The sequence below is a fragment of the Vitis vinifera genome, chromosome 6 (genome assembly GCF_030704535.1).
Source record: "Vitis vinifera cultivar Pinot Noir 40024 chromosome 6, ASM3070453v1".
NCBI classification, from domain to species: Eukaryota; Viridiplantae; Streptophyta; class Magnoliopsida; order Vitales; family Vitaceae; genus Vitis; species Vitis vinifera.
This window is the reverse complement of record NC_081810.1, coordinates 5,670,061-5,684,339: the sequence shown is the minus strand read 5'-3', so window position 1 is coordinate 5,684,339 and position 14,279 is coordinate 5,670,061. Positions and strand designations below refer to the sequence as shown.

The following is a 14,279-nucleotide window of genomic DNA, read 5'->3' as shown; positions in this document are numbered from 1 at the left end:
CACTTCAAATGAAAACACTCGGAAACCAACCCTTATTTTGTAAATATATGATATAAATGATAGAACACAAACCTTTTGGGAGCAGAAGCTAATCAAAACTGACAAGCCAGCAGCAACTGGAGTAACTACATTCATTCAACTGCTATATAAAACTCCACTAATCTCTGTCTATGAAGAACCTCCAGATTCCTGCCTCAAAGAAAAATAACCTAACCACCCAGGCAAGCACATGTACACAAAGTGAGAAAATTCATCGAAAGGCAATTTTCATTTTCATTTTTATTCAACAAGTAGTGAAAGATAATGGGGCCTGCTTTACAGATAATTACAATTTCGAGCAACCAGTTAGAGTACATGAATAAATGATTTTATGTTATTCAAAAACAGCCAAAACAATGCTATTAAAAAAAATTCTATAACCAGTTAGAATTTCTGTGCTGCCTTTGTAATCAACTAATACTTTTCTTGGTGGTGGAACAGAATACAGAAGAAAAAGTGAGGCTACATGCTGTAAGCATCTCCAAATAATCTGATGAGCTCTAGAGGCAAGTGAAAAGAACCATTTCAGTGTGCCTGAAGTTGCCACATTTCCCTTAATCTGTAAATCTGCAGGATGCTCCTCCAAAATTTATCCCTCTCTTCCAATTTCTTATCTTTACACCAACATTTTGCCTTGAAATTAATATCTGCTGACTAATCCAGTATAATTGATTTGAATCAAGTCTGAAACTGCTCAGCAAGTTTCATCAGGCTATAGGTCTCCGCATCTGGCCTAGCACCTCCCAGAATCATCCTTCTCAAAAGATTAGGATCATAGACCTTGGCCTTCACATAAGCCTTAATCAAGGTGTTATAAACAAAAGTGTACCTGGTATAGTTTGCTGTCTTCAATTCTTCAAACAACTTCTCAGCATTCTCAACATCACCATTCTCAGAAAAAATCTCAACAATGGAAAGTGTAGTCTCTAACCACGGGATTGATTTCCTGATCCTTGTGCTAATTGTCAAACCCTTGCCCAACTCTAGAGTCTTCAAGGCCTCCTCCAATAACCCTGCTTTCAAGCAACCCAAAGCCAGATTTCGATAAGTTATGGCATTTGCTTTGCATCCATTCATCTCCATTTCCCTAAACAGCCCAGAAGCTTTATCAATAAACCCATGTTTGGAATAGACAGATATCATTGAATTGAATTGCTCTGTTGATTTCAACTCTTTTTTTGACTTTATTTCTAACCAAAGCTCTTCAGCTCGATTTAGTTGTCCAATTCTACCAAATGCTTCAATTGCCAGCATATAACTCTTAGATCTAACATGGGGAAGTTCTTGCACAATGCCCCAAGTACGCTCTAAATCAGTAGGCTTCCCCAAATACCCATACAGTATAATTAGAACATCTAGTGTTGACCAGTTATTTCCAGTTATGGACTTCTCCACTGCTTCAACATATGCCTCAGCCACAGTGTACAACTTTGCAACAGCATGTGCAGTAGCTAATAAGCAGTAAGATACCTCATTCGGCTCAACTTGTTGCTGCTTCATTTCACCAAACACCTTGACCAGCCCTTCAATATTGTGTTCATTAGCTTCTATTTTCATGAGAATGTTATAAGTAGAGACATGCCGGGCAACCTTATCAGCTTTCATTTGGGTGAGGATCCTTGGGATGATTTTCCTTCGATGAGGGGATGAATGGAGGATAATAAGACGGTTGAAGACCAAGTATGAAATGGGATGACCCAACTCCCTCATTTTCTTCATGTAAGCAAGTGAAAGCCTTATCACTCCTTTATCCAAGCATGCAATTACAAGATTGTTGTACAACAACTCATTCTGGAATTCTAGAGGTACATGGGAGAAAAGCTTCTCACCTTGTGAAATCCCATGAAGCTTGGTTGTAAATTCTAATAGATACGAATAGTCTAGTTCTTTTGGCCTGTAGGGCCTCTCCCTGACCACCCATTCCATTACCTGTCATAGGTAAAATATTATTCAAGCATAGTTAACGCATGTTCCTGCTTCTTCAAAGAGGTAATTCAAGCAAAGACAGGACTTTAGAACATTACCCAAAATGCAGATGATGCTAACTACTATGTCCTTCACAATTTAGGCCATGTGCAAAATGACACAGAAGATGTTATGTGTGTTCTTTATTTAGTACTCTTTAATGGCAATATTCTTGATTTTTAATTTGTATTCCATTTATGCTCCATTGTGGTAGCTGAGAAAAACAGAAAAAATGAAAATGAAAATTTCAAATATTGAATTTGGAACCTAAGAAAAACTGAGCTAGGATTAATTCAACCATTGGGCTACTTGAACAAACTCTTCATTCTTGGGAAACTTTAAAAAATAACAATAAATAATAAAAATCATAAATCTTCAATATTTCACCTGCTCTCTTTTTTCCTCAGATTTCCCAGCTATCAAAAGGTAGGGAATTCAAGATTAACCATGCCTCTTGAGTGGGATGTAGCATCCAGTTTAAGCTAATTATGCAATTTCCATTGTTCATTCCACATTGAAATAAATATTTGCCATCCTTTAGAACAAAGAAAAATTGCCAAAGATCAATCACCATACTCAGTTGAAAAGCTGAAACAACACACAGACATAGTTACCTCAAGGGCACGTTTGTTGAATTTAAGCTTCCTCAGACGATTAATGGCATGAAAGATGTGGCCTCTGTGAATGGGGCAACCCTCACCCATCCAGCTTTGGAAGGCAAGCCCAACTGGTTCTCCTCTTGGAAGCTTCTCAATCCTCCAAGATAAGGACTTGGATTCTTCCTCTTGATTTGGCTTTGAACTTTCTTCAAAAGAAAGAGCAGCTGTTTCCGTGCCAAAAGGGTTGAAAGAATAAGCAATTTGATTAACAGGTGAAGAGAACACAACTGTTCGACGTATTGCTCGAAAGAAACTGTGTCTCCACAGCAGCACTCCTGCTTGCATGCCTAATTTCCCTTCACTATCAGAGGCCCTCCATGTAGGTTGTAAACTCAAATCATGGGTCCCACCTGTCATGGACAGTCCAAATACAATTGAATTTCTGGTATAATCTACAAGTTACAATTTCAGGATTTTCATAACAGGCCCCCAAAAAAATCATTTGCATGAGCAGTAAGGAAGGTAGTCAATGTATTTGTCAGGTGGAAAAAGGGTTTTCCAGGCACTTCTCCAAAATGCTTCTTCCAATGGACTGACAAGGTGAATTGAGAAAATAAAACTATTAAAAATATGTTCCTAGAATGTAATATTATTCCTGAAACATTGCTGTGATGAGAACACTGATGTTTTACATGGTCTCATGTTGTTGGACGAGCATCTCTTGTTGTTGATTTGATGGAAGAAACTTGTTGAAGTTTCAAAATGGTTGGAAAAGATATATTGCAGGCTAGTTAACAAGCCCCTTTTGGGTGCCTTAACATTTGCAAATTAGGCATTTAACATCTAGGTTACATCCGCACCGAATATTAGAAGCTCCTCCCTGACTCTCTTGATAGTTTGAGGTTTATTTGGATTGAGGTGATTAAACTGTGACTCCTTTGTCTTGGTCCTCGTTTTTGTGTTTTTTTTTATTTCTATTTTTATTTTTATTATTTTCTCTCTTCCACTTTGTCCTGTGCGTAACTTTGAATATCCCCTGTATACTTGGGCTACACTCCCTTTGGTGTTGTTTAGTGAAAGCCAAGAGCTGACCAGAAATTAAAGATGACATATAGCACAAAGGCTGTTAATGGAGCTAAGCTGAAAATAGCAAGAAAGAAAATTAATCATAAGATTAGACATTCTGCAAATTTAACAACAGAAAACAGCCCATAAAGAGTTGAGAACGGTTGAGAGTGATTGATTTTACTTTTCTTGCGATTCCTATTCCTACAATATCAGGACTATCTACAGAAAAAAAAAAAAAAATGGGAGGAAAGAAAGAACTGAATTTCTCAGCCAAGGGGTCACTGCTTCCATTATCTTTGAGAGGATAAAAGTATGAACAGCAGAAGTAAAGAAATGTTCAAATTATATATTCAATTACATTTTTAAAGCATAAAGAAAATTTCCACCACCTGCTATTACTTAGTTGTAGGGACCCCTCCCTCCGAGAACACGTGGCACGCATCTTACAGTGACACATGGCACGCATTGTCATCCGGGTCACCCTCATCCGGATCTTCCTATAAAGCACACATGACGCGCTTTTTCCATCCGGACTGCCTCAAGGAAGAGCAAACGACGCTTACAAAGCATAGACGTCCGGACGGCTTCCATAAATGCGTCCGCTCCACAATACATCCGGATAACCAACATGGGTTATCCGGATATGATTGTCCGGATCATTGACTAAAGTAAAGCGAGTCTTACACGATATTACAACAACCTGCCATGGCCCACGTCCCATCACCTGCAGAGTGAAAGGACGAGTTGAGGTGACAACAAGTCACTTCCCACGATCATTCTACATGATCACTTCCCACGATCTCTGATAGCCACATCACCTACCACGGTTTCTGACAGCCGCCCATAGAGTGGTGATGACCCTGCTGCCATCTAATGTCATCATGACAACATAAAATATCTCTCCACCATTAATGAGAGGAATAGTACTCCTGGCACTATATATAAACCTTCACACGAAGAGGAAGGTAACCTCCTAATACCTAGTAAAAGGCCAACTAATTTATATCTCCCTCTCTAACCATGGCTAACAAAACCATCGGAGGGTGCGTCCGGACACCCCGTCCGGATGCTTTTTTGCAGGTATAACTGCTGAATCAATAACTTATTTTGGTTGAGGTCGCGCATCCATCCATTTGGCAATTACGTGGAACACCAGGAGCGCGAGGTATCAACATTAGTGTCATATGTATTTATACGAATTGGTTCTCGTTATCCCTTGGTTTTGAATGAATTCAGGAATTTGCATAGCTAATAAATGAAAGTAATTTCATTGAACCTCTCAAAGATAATAATCATATTCATGTAATAAAACTACTTCAAGAGTTTTTAAAGTCACAAAACTCCTACTTAAATGGGAAATTATAAGAACTAAGAAAGAATAATGCAATCGAGTGGATACAAAATTCTTCAGCCATTGCAAGGATTTCAATGGCGTTTTTCAGGCGTGCCTTGGAGCGCGCCTCAGGGCGAGGCGTGGCAAAAACGCCTTGAGGCGTTGAAGAAAAAGCAAAACTCCAGAAAGGCGTACGCCTCTGTGGGTCTTTGCGACTCAGGTGGCCATGTTAGAAAAAAAAAATTGAAGAAGATATCAACATTTTAACCCTAAAATCCCATAGAAAGTGAGTGAGAACTGAGAATAGAGAAGAAAATGAAGAAAAACCCTAACCCTAGATCTGTGAAACACTTACCTCACGATCGTGGCTTCTCACTCCGACCACACCCTCTCACTCCGTCGACCACCCCATCTACCTCGTCTCAGCAATCGGTGTCTTCGCCGTCCCGCTTCCTCCCATACTCCTTTCTACTTTCTCTTTTTTTCTTATCTTTTGTTTTTTTCTTGGGCAATGTTGTCTGGTTTTTTACTTTTTACATCTTTGTTTTTTTTTTTTGTTTTTTTTTTGACCACTTACTCCCCTTGCTCGCATGTCCATCCAATTTCTTCTCTTTTTTTTTTAATGAAAATTTGTAAAATTACATAAATAATTAGGTTTTTATATTTATCTTAATCATTAGATATCACAATATACTTAATTTTAAAAAATTTATTATTAAAATTATATTCTTTTATGTTTTTAAAAAATACGACTAGTAAGTTATTATATGACCGTGAATATGACTAAAATTGAATTTATATAGGATTTAAGTTCAAATTAGTCATTAGATACAAAGTTCTCTAAATTAGATTTTTATATGATCATCTACTTACCAGTGATTGTGACATTAAATGGATTATATTATGTTAAATTACCCTAATTTAAACTCCAATTTTCAACTATTAATTTCCAACAAATCACATCAATGTTTTTGGACTATTAATATTAAAAAAGTTAATAATAAAAAAGACAAGTATTTTTATTATTACATTTCAGTGAAATCATAGTTTCAAACTTCGTAAGATTCTACTTAATCAAGAATTTTGAGTTTTTTTTTTTTTTAAATTAACTTTGCTCAATTAAAATATAGATTATAATTAAGCATAATGTTGTGAAATGTAACCCTTTTTCATTTTTTTAAAAATTAATTTAAAATCATCGTTCAAAAATATGACTTCTATAAGACTTCAAAACCATATCTTAAAATGCAATTTCTTAAGATACAATTCCTAAATTTATATTTACACCCTGATTTGCATAAACTTTTAGGGGAAAAAAACAAAAGAACATCTTAAACATTTGTTTCATAGGTCAAGGTCCTTTGTTACGATAATGGTCTCAACTCACAAGGACATTTGGGACCCAAACTCTTCAATCAGTATGCTTTGTTTGCAGAGGAGATGGGAGCCTCCTGTGAAAATTTTTATAAAGTCTTATCCAGAAAAGAAAAGATCCAAACAGACCCCATGTTCTCTCTGCTCTATAATGCATGGCGCCCCACCTTGAAATGCTAAGAAAAGCAAGGGTTCAGAAGCACCCACAAAGTCAAATATTGAAACCTCTCAGAGGTAGCGCAGATAAGATGAGAGCGTGACTGAAATGAGCTATTCATATAAAATATAATTCAAACCCCCCTTCCATACATCATACATGCACCAGACTCACAAGCACATTATAATATTACAGAGTCACCTAGAAGCTAGCCATGAAAGCTTTGCAAACCCCCATGGCTGCCTTATTTTTTAAGGACCTTACTGTTGAAGTAGAGAGAGGATTATTGAGAAACAATGGCTTAGCTTTCCCATTGATTAAGAATGAATATATATACACAAAACCTAAAACATAAAAATAGGAAACAATCTATCCAAAATACAAAAATAGGAAATAATCCTACAATTAGGAGATTACAACAAAAATAGGAAACAATCCTACAATTAGGAGATTACAACAAAAATAGGAAACAATCCTACAATTAACCCAAAACACAAAAATAGAAAACAATCCTGGAATTAGGAAATAACAACAAAAATAGATTGGCAGTGTGTCCTTGAATACCACATACTAGATAACGACCCAAATAAGGTTTGGGTTGACGTTGATTATGAGGAGAAAACGCAGTGGTAAGGCCTAGTTGTTGTGGAGTGGTGGCTGGTGGACGCCAATTTGGACGATTCCGGAAAGCTGTAGGATTTGTCGTTGCTAGTAGTGATAGAGGAGATGGTTGAGCGGTCTCAAGAGATGCTTCTTTGTTGAGAAGTTTCTCATGGAGCTTAGCAAAAGAAATTAACGTGTCACGGGCATTAATTGCATCAATGACGGATTTGTACTCATCACTTAGTCCTTCAAGAACCTAATCAATAAGATCCTCATCATCAATTGGCTTCCCCAAAAGGGCAAGTTCATCGGCATGAATTTTTATTGCCTACATATATTCACTAATTAATTTTGAGCCCTTGGTATACCGCTTTAATTGTTTATTCAATTGTTTAATATGACCACGAGATGGTTTGGCATAGGTATTGGCTAAGGTTTGCCATGCATCAAGGGAAGTGGTGATGCGGGCAATAAGCGGTCGTAGTGAAATGGAGATAGCACCAAGCAGAGCATTAAAGATGAGACTATCCTGACGCTTCCAGGTTGTGTATGCAAGATTTGGGGATGCAACACCAGTGAGATGATGATGGGTGGTGGTGGATGCCATCAATGAAGTGATGAAAATCATAACCTTCAATAAGAGATTGAATTTGAAGGCTCCATGTGAGATAATTGGTGGATGACAATTTGGTGATATTGGAGAGATTGATTATAAGGAGGGGATGTTGAGGATCTTGGGAATTTTGGATGGTGATAGGATCGTTGGTGGAAGAGAAGGATGCACCAGAAGCCATTGAGGAGAAGGAAAAAAAAAATACGCCTAAAAAGATTAGGCTCTTGATACCATGTTGAAGTAGAGAGAGGATTATTGAGAAACAATGACTTAACTTTTCCATTGATTAAGAATGAATATATATACACAAAAATAGGAAACAATCATAAAATTAGGAGATTACAACAAAAATAGGAAACAATCCTAGAATTAGGGAATTACAACAAAAATAGGAAGTTACAACTAATTACAAGAATTTGAAAATAGAAAGAAAATCTATTATAATGAATTCTCTAATTCTTACATCCACAACAACTAATCACATTGACTCAACCAGAAATCCACTTCCATTTTTTTTCTTCTTTCTCTTATTTATGTAGACCATAGATACTTGAGGCACCATCCCATCTTCTTACTTATTAGCCTTAGCAGTTGCATGGATCGCAGTTGTAGCTATTTCCGCACTTGCAATCATTTCCAAACTTGCAGTCTTTTCCTCCTTCTAGGCTCATCTCCGATTCCTCAGAGTACCTGCTAAAAAATTGTAGTAAAAGAACCATTAATTCGTTCATTTCCAAGAAAATATGCAAAAACAGAAGAATGTTTAATTTTTGTATTTGTAGGTACATCTTCGCTGGTGCAACCCCAGTGATGATGATGGTTGCAGCTATGATGGCTTTCTTTGAGGACCCCAAGTCAGGGTACATGCCGCATTTGCAAATATACAAGGAAAATGAGAAAGAAATAAGCAAATGATTCAAAGTGATAAGCACTCAGATCAATGTTCTAGACAAAACAATAGATTCAAATCGCTGAAGAAAATGATTGAGTGATGAAAAATGATGTTTTAAAAACCTCATACCACAGTTTGTGTTAAGGCCTCGCCTAGTTGCTGAGAATAGTGGGGCCAGAAAATTAACAAGAAAACCCATTTATAGGGCCCCGTTTAGTTTTTAACGAGAAAACCACTTACAAGTGCTGGATATTGAAAATTTTTTATATGGGCTAACATTAATCGGATAATTTGTATTTTCAAAAAATGGGTTAATGGATAGTCTATTATATAATGAACCCAATTAACTAGTGATTATATTTAGATTGAGTTTTGCATATTTTGAGTAGAAGCTCAGTTGAGTGGCAAGTGTAAATTATGGGTCTCATTGAAGCCCATTATGGGAGTGCCCAATGAGAACCCAATATTGAGTTATGCTAAGTCCCCTCTCTAATCTAGATAAAGGGTTTTTCTGTTTTCCCATAAAACCACCATAATTGTTATCAAGATCATAGAAAGGAAGACTTGATTGCAACAATCAATCACTTGTTTTTTATTTTTTGTGATGGCTCAAACAGAAATGTTCTTTATAATGATTTTCTATTGATAGTATCTTTTAATCGTGTATGATTAATTTATGTGATTATGTAAATATTTTACACTGCATGTATAATACACTTTCCCAATGACCAAACGCAAAAAGGATGTGAATTCAAGAAAGAGAAGAAATCACGAATGATGACACTTCCTTAATTTTTTTTAACACTTAAAATATTTATTTTTTAAGCATTAAAAATAATAAAAATATATTCTAAAATCACTCAATTTCTACAAATGTATTTAACAATAATTTTAAAAAATATTTATAATATTTATAATATTTAAAAGATAAAAAATTCTAAGTATTAAAAATGATAAAAATACTTTGAAAGTCCATTTAATAATAATTTTTAAAAATATTTCTAATATTTTTAACATTTAAAATTTTTCATCATTCAAATATAAAAAATATTACAACTCTTTTTTACCAAACACAACCGTATTCAAAACGCTGTCCTAAGATCACTTCATTGTATGTAATAAATTGACAAAGTTGGCAAAAGAAATTGACATAGAGCAAGTTTGTTTACGAGCAGCCGCTGCCGCATGTGCAGCCCGAGCCACAATCACAGTTTCCACCGCAGCCAGACATGTTTTCAGAGGAAAATGATGCGATGGGAAAGGATTTTCCCGGGAAATGGAATTCACAGAAACCAAAGCTATTTATGGTGAAGGTGAGGAGAGGAGAAGAGGATATGAACCGTACACGTGGATGCATATAATGGTAGTTGCGTGGAGATTGCCATACAATTAAAGTGCATACTGCATACTGCATAGTGCTTCCCCACGTAACACCTGACCAATCTCTTCTCTATCCCTCACCGTCACTGGTCACACTGGTCATTAATTTGTCAAATTTATATCATTTTATTTTTAAAATTGTTTTTCTACCTCATAGAAATGTATAAAAATACATTGGCATAGTAGGAAATTAAAGATTTGTACTTAGAAACTCAAATATTATATGATACCAACAGACCAAATATATTAATTTTGAAGAAAATAATCGTTTGAATCATCTTTTATAAAAATCATATTAAAATAATTATATACATAGACATGGGAGAAATGATGGAGGTAAACAGAACTGGGGCTTCTTGTGAAGAAGCCCTAAAGATTATAATGGGCTGAGTCTGGGCCGACCGGCCCAATTTTTGAACTATTGGGCTGTAGGTGGGCTGATTGCTAATACATTTAATAAATATCTTGGACAGTTTATTCTAGATGACGGGCAACTCGATCTTAACACAACCGTTTTCAATGCACAATCAATTTAATTGGATTTAAATTAATTAAGTATATATTAGATGAACTTTTTATATTCTGTGTAAAATACATTTTTAATATTCCAAAAAACCTAATTTACCATTTATTATTCTTATCATCTTAATAAAAAATAATTATATGATAATAAATATTTTTTTTAAAAAAATTGTTTCTCATACGTATTCATTTTTAATACTTACCTTTTCTTTTCTCTTTTTTAAATGAAATAATAATGTATTCTCAGTCGTTATACTCATATTTAATATTTCCTTATGAAAATTAAAATATTATAATCGCTTTTTATCTCTCTATATATAAGTTTGTTTGGGAGGGTCTCTATTTGAAGTATTTTTTTAGAAAGTGCTTTTAGGAGAATTCCATATCAAGTATTTTTTTTTAGAAAATATTATAAGTGATTTTTTTTAATATTATAAATGATTTTTAAAAATTTTAAATGTGTTTCATAAATTTATTAAATATATAATATTTTTAAAAAAAATATTTTTTTTAAAATTAAAAATATTTCCTAAAAGTGTTCTCTAATATTTTGTAAAATAAAAGTTTGTTTGAAGTCTTAAATGTTTTTAATCTATTTTTAATATTTTTAAATGTATTTTAAAAATAATTTTTATGTCTAATATTTTATTTTAAATTATTTTATATGTTTATATAATTATTTTTTAAAACAATTTTAAAAAAACAATTAAAAACAACAAAAAATATAAAATATTTTTTTATTAACAAATGTGTTTTCCTATTTTTTGTTATGGATAATAAAAGACTGTTCTAAAAAACAATTAACAAATAAAACATTATTCTTTCAATTTAGTACAAAGGTGTATATAAGATGTTTATATATTTAGGAATCAAAAGTGAAGTTTCTTGAAAGGTGTTTCAAATTTTTTTTAGGCCTATGTATGAATTTTTTCTATTGGATAATATTTTGTAAGGAATGTGAGTTTCTTATGAAATAAGGAAATAATATAGTTTATTTATTTATTATTATTTTTTATGCAACGGAGACCTTACTGCATAATGCATCATTCTAATAGCTAATAAGACTTTACCTTTTGTATATAAAATGTTTTACATCTTATAAAATTTTTTAAAATAATTAACTTATTAACATGTAGACCCCCATTTAGGGGCTCATGTTTATCACATTTTGTTGTAAGTTTTTCTTTGCAGGTGGAAGGCCCTCAAGGAGCCACGTGTCTCTTCCAGATTGGCTAGTAAAGAATCAAGTTAGTGGTTTTGATGGCCAATGGAAGCTTGACACGTGGAGATATATTCAGCAGAAAAGCTGAAAACCGTTAAGCTGTATGGCAGGGTGTCGTCTGGCAGCTGGAGTGAGTGGGGAGAGGAGGTTGCTTTTAGGAGGCTGCAGGAGGGTGGTCTGCAGGAGAGCCGTTGGAGATATTTTTAGAGGGGGGCAAAAGAGGAAAGTGGGCAGAGATCTTTAGAGGAGAAGGGGTTTTTGTTTGGTGACTTTGAGGCTGGACTGAGAGGAGCTCTCGGAGCAGGCCGTGAGAGTTTTTCCAGAAGATCCGAGAGCTTTAGGGGGGAGAGGGTTAGAAAAAGTTTGCTCGAGAGGGAAGCCAGAGAAAAAGGGAGAGAGAGAGAACCAGAGAGTGAGAGTTTTCTGAAAGAAGGAGGCTACAGAGACAGGGAATGAAGTAGAATATCTGGACACATAGCTAGTCTCGTCGGAAGCTTTTTTTCAGGTGCGTGTACTAGACCATCTGTTCATTATGGTTGGTTTTCCTTGTATTATTGTGACTGTGCCATGAATAATCCACACCTTACTCTGCATATGAAACTGGATTAAGAGTGATCTAGCTTTTCTTAGCTTTTCTGTGTGTGTCTGAGGAATATTCTTGGATCTTATATCCATCTGATTCTTCCCACCTGTTCACTGGATGATCTGTTCTTTTTATGCTTGCTCTCCTATTTGTTTACACTCTGTTCTCAATGGCCATTCATACCCTCAAGAAGAAGGGTTTTGGGCCAGCATGAGCTTTTGGTTTTTATATGGGCACAGTTTCTAAAGTTTGGGACCAGAAGATGGTTTTGTGAAGAGTGTTTCCAGGCTGAAGTTCCACGCCATGTTATTTCGATCTGAGTCTCATTATTAGTCATCCCGATGTCGACTGTTTTCTGTTCACCGAGTTTGATGTATTTGGGGTTTGCTCAGGAAAAATGGAGAGTCCTGCTTTACAGCATAGGGATCTTGATGTCCATTGTCTTTGCCTATTTTCTAATATGGAAATACGAAGGTCTCTACCAGAAAAGTCAGCTAATAGATGTTCTACTCAGACATAAGGGTATGATGTTATACAGCCATTCTTAGAAGGAGACGAAATAATGATTTAAAACAGAGCCATGCGAGGTGATCAGAAACTATAAAACGGGCTTTCATAAAGCGAAATTCCCTCATGGTGCTTTAAAGGTGGTTTCTGGTTTTGGTCATATAGCTAGGGCACTCTTTCTGGTCATATGGATGTGAAAAGGCTTGCTTTCATAGGGTCAATTGGTGCTGAGACATTGTTGTTGTAACGGATCACCTATATTCGCATCCAAAATGATGATTTTATGCTTTAAAACGCATAGTCAATGATCCTTTTAAGAAAAGAGTGGAATAAGGACCTCGTGTTAATCATCAGCAATTTCATAGGATCCTTGGTTACACAAAATCTGGTATTGAAGCTGGTGCAACTTTTGGTGTCAGAGGTGGAAAATTCGGTTCTAAAGGCTATTATATCCCATCCACCGACTTCTCAAATGTCCGTGGTAATATGTTGATAGCAACAGAAAAGATTCTTATACCAGTGCAGTTCATTTTGAAATTCAAGGACCTGGGTGAGGTGATCGGAAAGACAAACGCTGCTCACTATGAGTTAATAGTTGGAGTCTTTGCCCAGAGCTTAGATACAGCCAATATCCTGATGCGCGCATTGAAGGTGGGCACAGTATGGGTCGGCTGCTTTGACGTGTCTTATGCAGCGATTCCTTTTGATGGGTTTAATGTCACTCTCAAGGCTATGGAAAATCACTTGATTTTTAGGTGGATGAAATGCCGCCTTGTTAAAATCCCTACAGCTTCATCATTTCTGCATGGGTCCACAGTCCACATGAGTGTTGAGGGTGGATGACACTCCTTCAGATGGTGAGCACTACCGGTCAAATGGACATGGGATGACGTGGAGGACGCGTTCAATCTTGCGACTCCGTCTACCACTCGCATCCTCAATTACCATACCCATTTCATCATCTCGCCATCTTATGAAGGCAACACCATCCCATTATCAATCACGACTCAAGCAAAGCCATTCCCGTCATAGCCTTCATTCTCTCTGCATCCTCATACCCACTCCTCTCTAAACCTTCCCATGCATGCCACTACTCTTTTAATACCCACAAACCCACTGCTCATGGCCGATACTCCCCTCATTACCTTCTCTCACTCATCCATTCTGCCATTAAGTGCACCCTTCTCACTACCCTTCGTCACCCAATCTGTCACCTCAACCTTTGCACGCATGGCATCATCACCCTACACACTCCCCGAACCTACAGCCATCCACTCATCCCGTCCGATGCCCATATCACCCACTCACTCAACCATCCAAAACCACCTTCAAACCGTGTGCCATTTCCGAAGCCCCATGCATCCAATCCATTATCTCACTTCGCGCAAGAAAAAGCAAGGGGGGAACGGTAATAGCAGTCTT

General features: G+C 36.1%; 2 protein-coding genes across 2 annotated transcripts; one reads left to right on the top strand and one right to left on the bottom strand.

Annotated features, from left to right (window-relative positions):
- Positions 1-249: 249 nt before the first annotated feature.
- On the bottom strand, positions 250-5,501 carry LOC100260459 (pentatricopeptide repeat-containing protein At1g07590, mitochondrial). The gene is made up of 3 exons (XM_002281022.4): positions 5,360-5,501; positions 2,619-3,013; positions 250-1,968 (listed from the first exon to the last, which is right to left on the bottom strand). The coding sequence occupies exons 2-3, from the start codon at positions 2,946-2,948 to the stop codon at positions 718-720; spliced, it is 1,581 nt and encodes a 526-aa protein (XP_002281058.2). The 5' UTR covers positions 2,949-3,013; positions 5,360-5,501; the 3' UTR covers positions 250-717.
- LOC132253914 (uncharacterized) lies at positions 3,133-13,700 on the top strand. Its single transcript, XM_059737282.1, has 5 exons — positions 3,133-3,203; positions 8,534-8,611; positions 11,737-11,792; positions 12,743-12,824; positions 13,223-13,700. Exons 1-5 carry the CDS (start codon positions 3,133-3,135, stop codon positions 13,698-13,700), a joined length of 765 nt encoding a protein of 254 aa, XP_059593265.1.
- Positions 13,701-14,279: the final 579 nt, after the last annotated feature.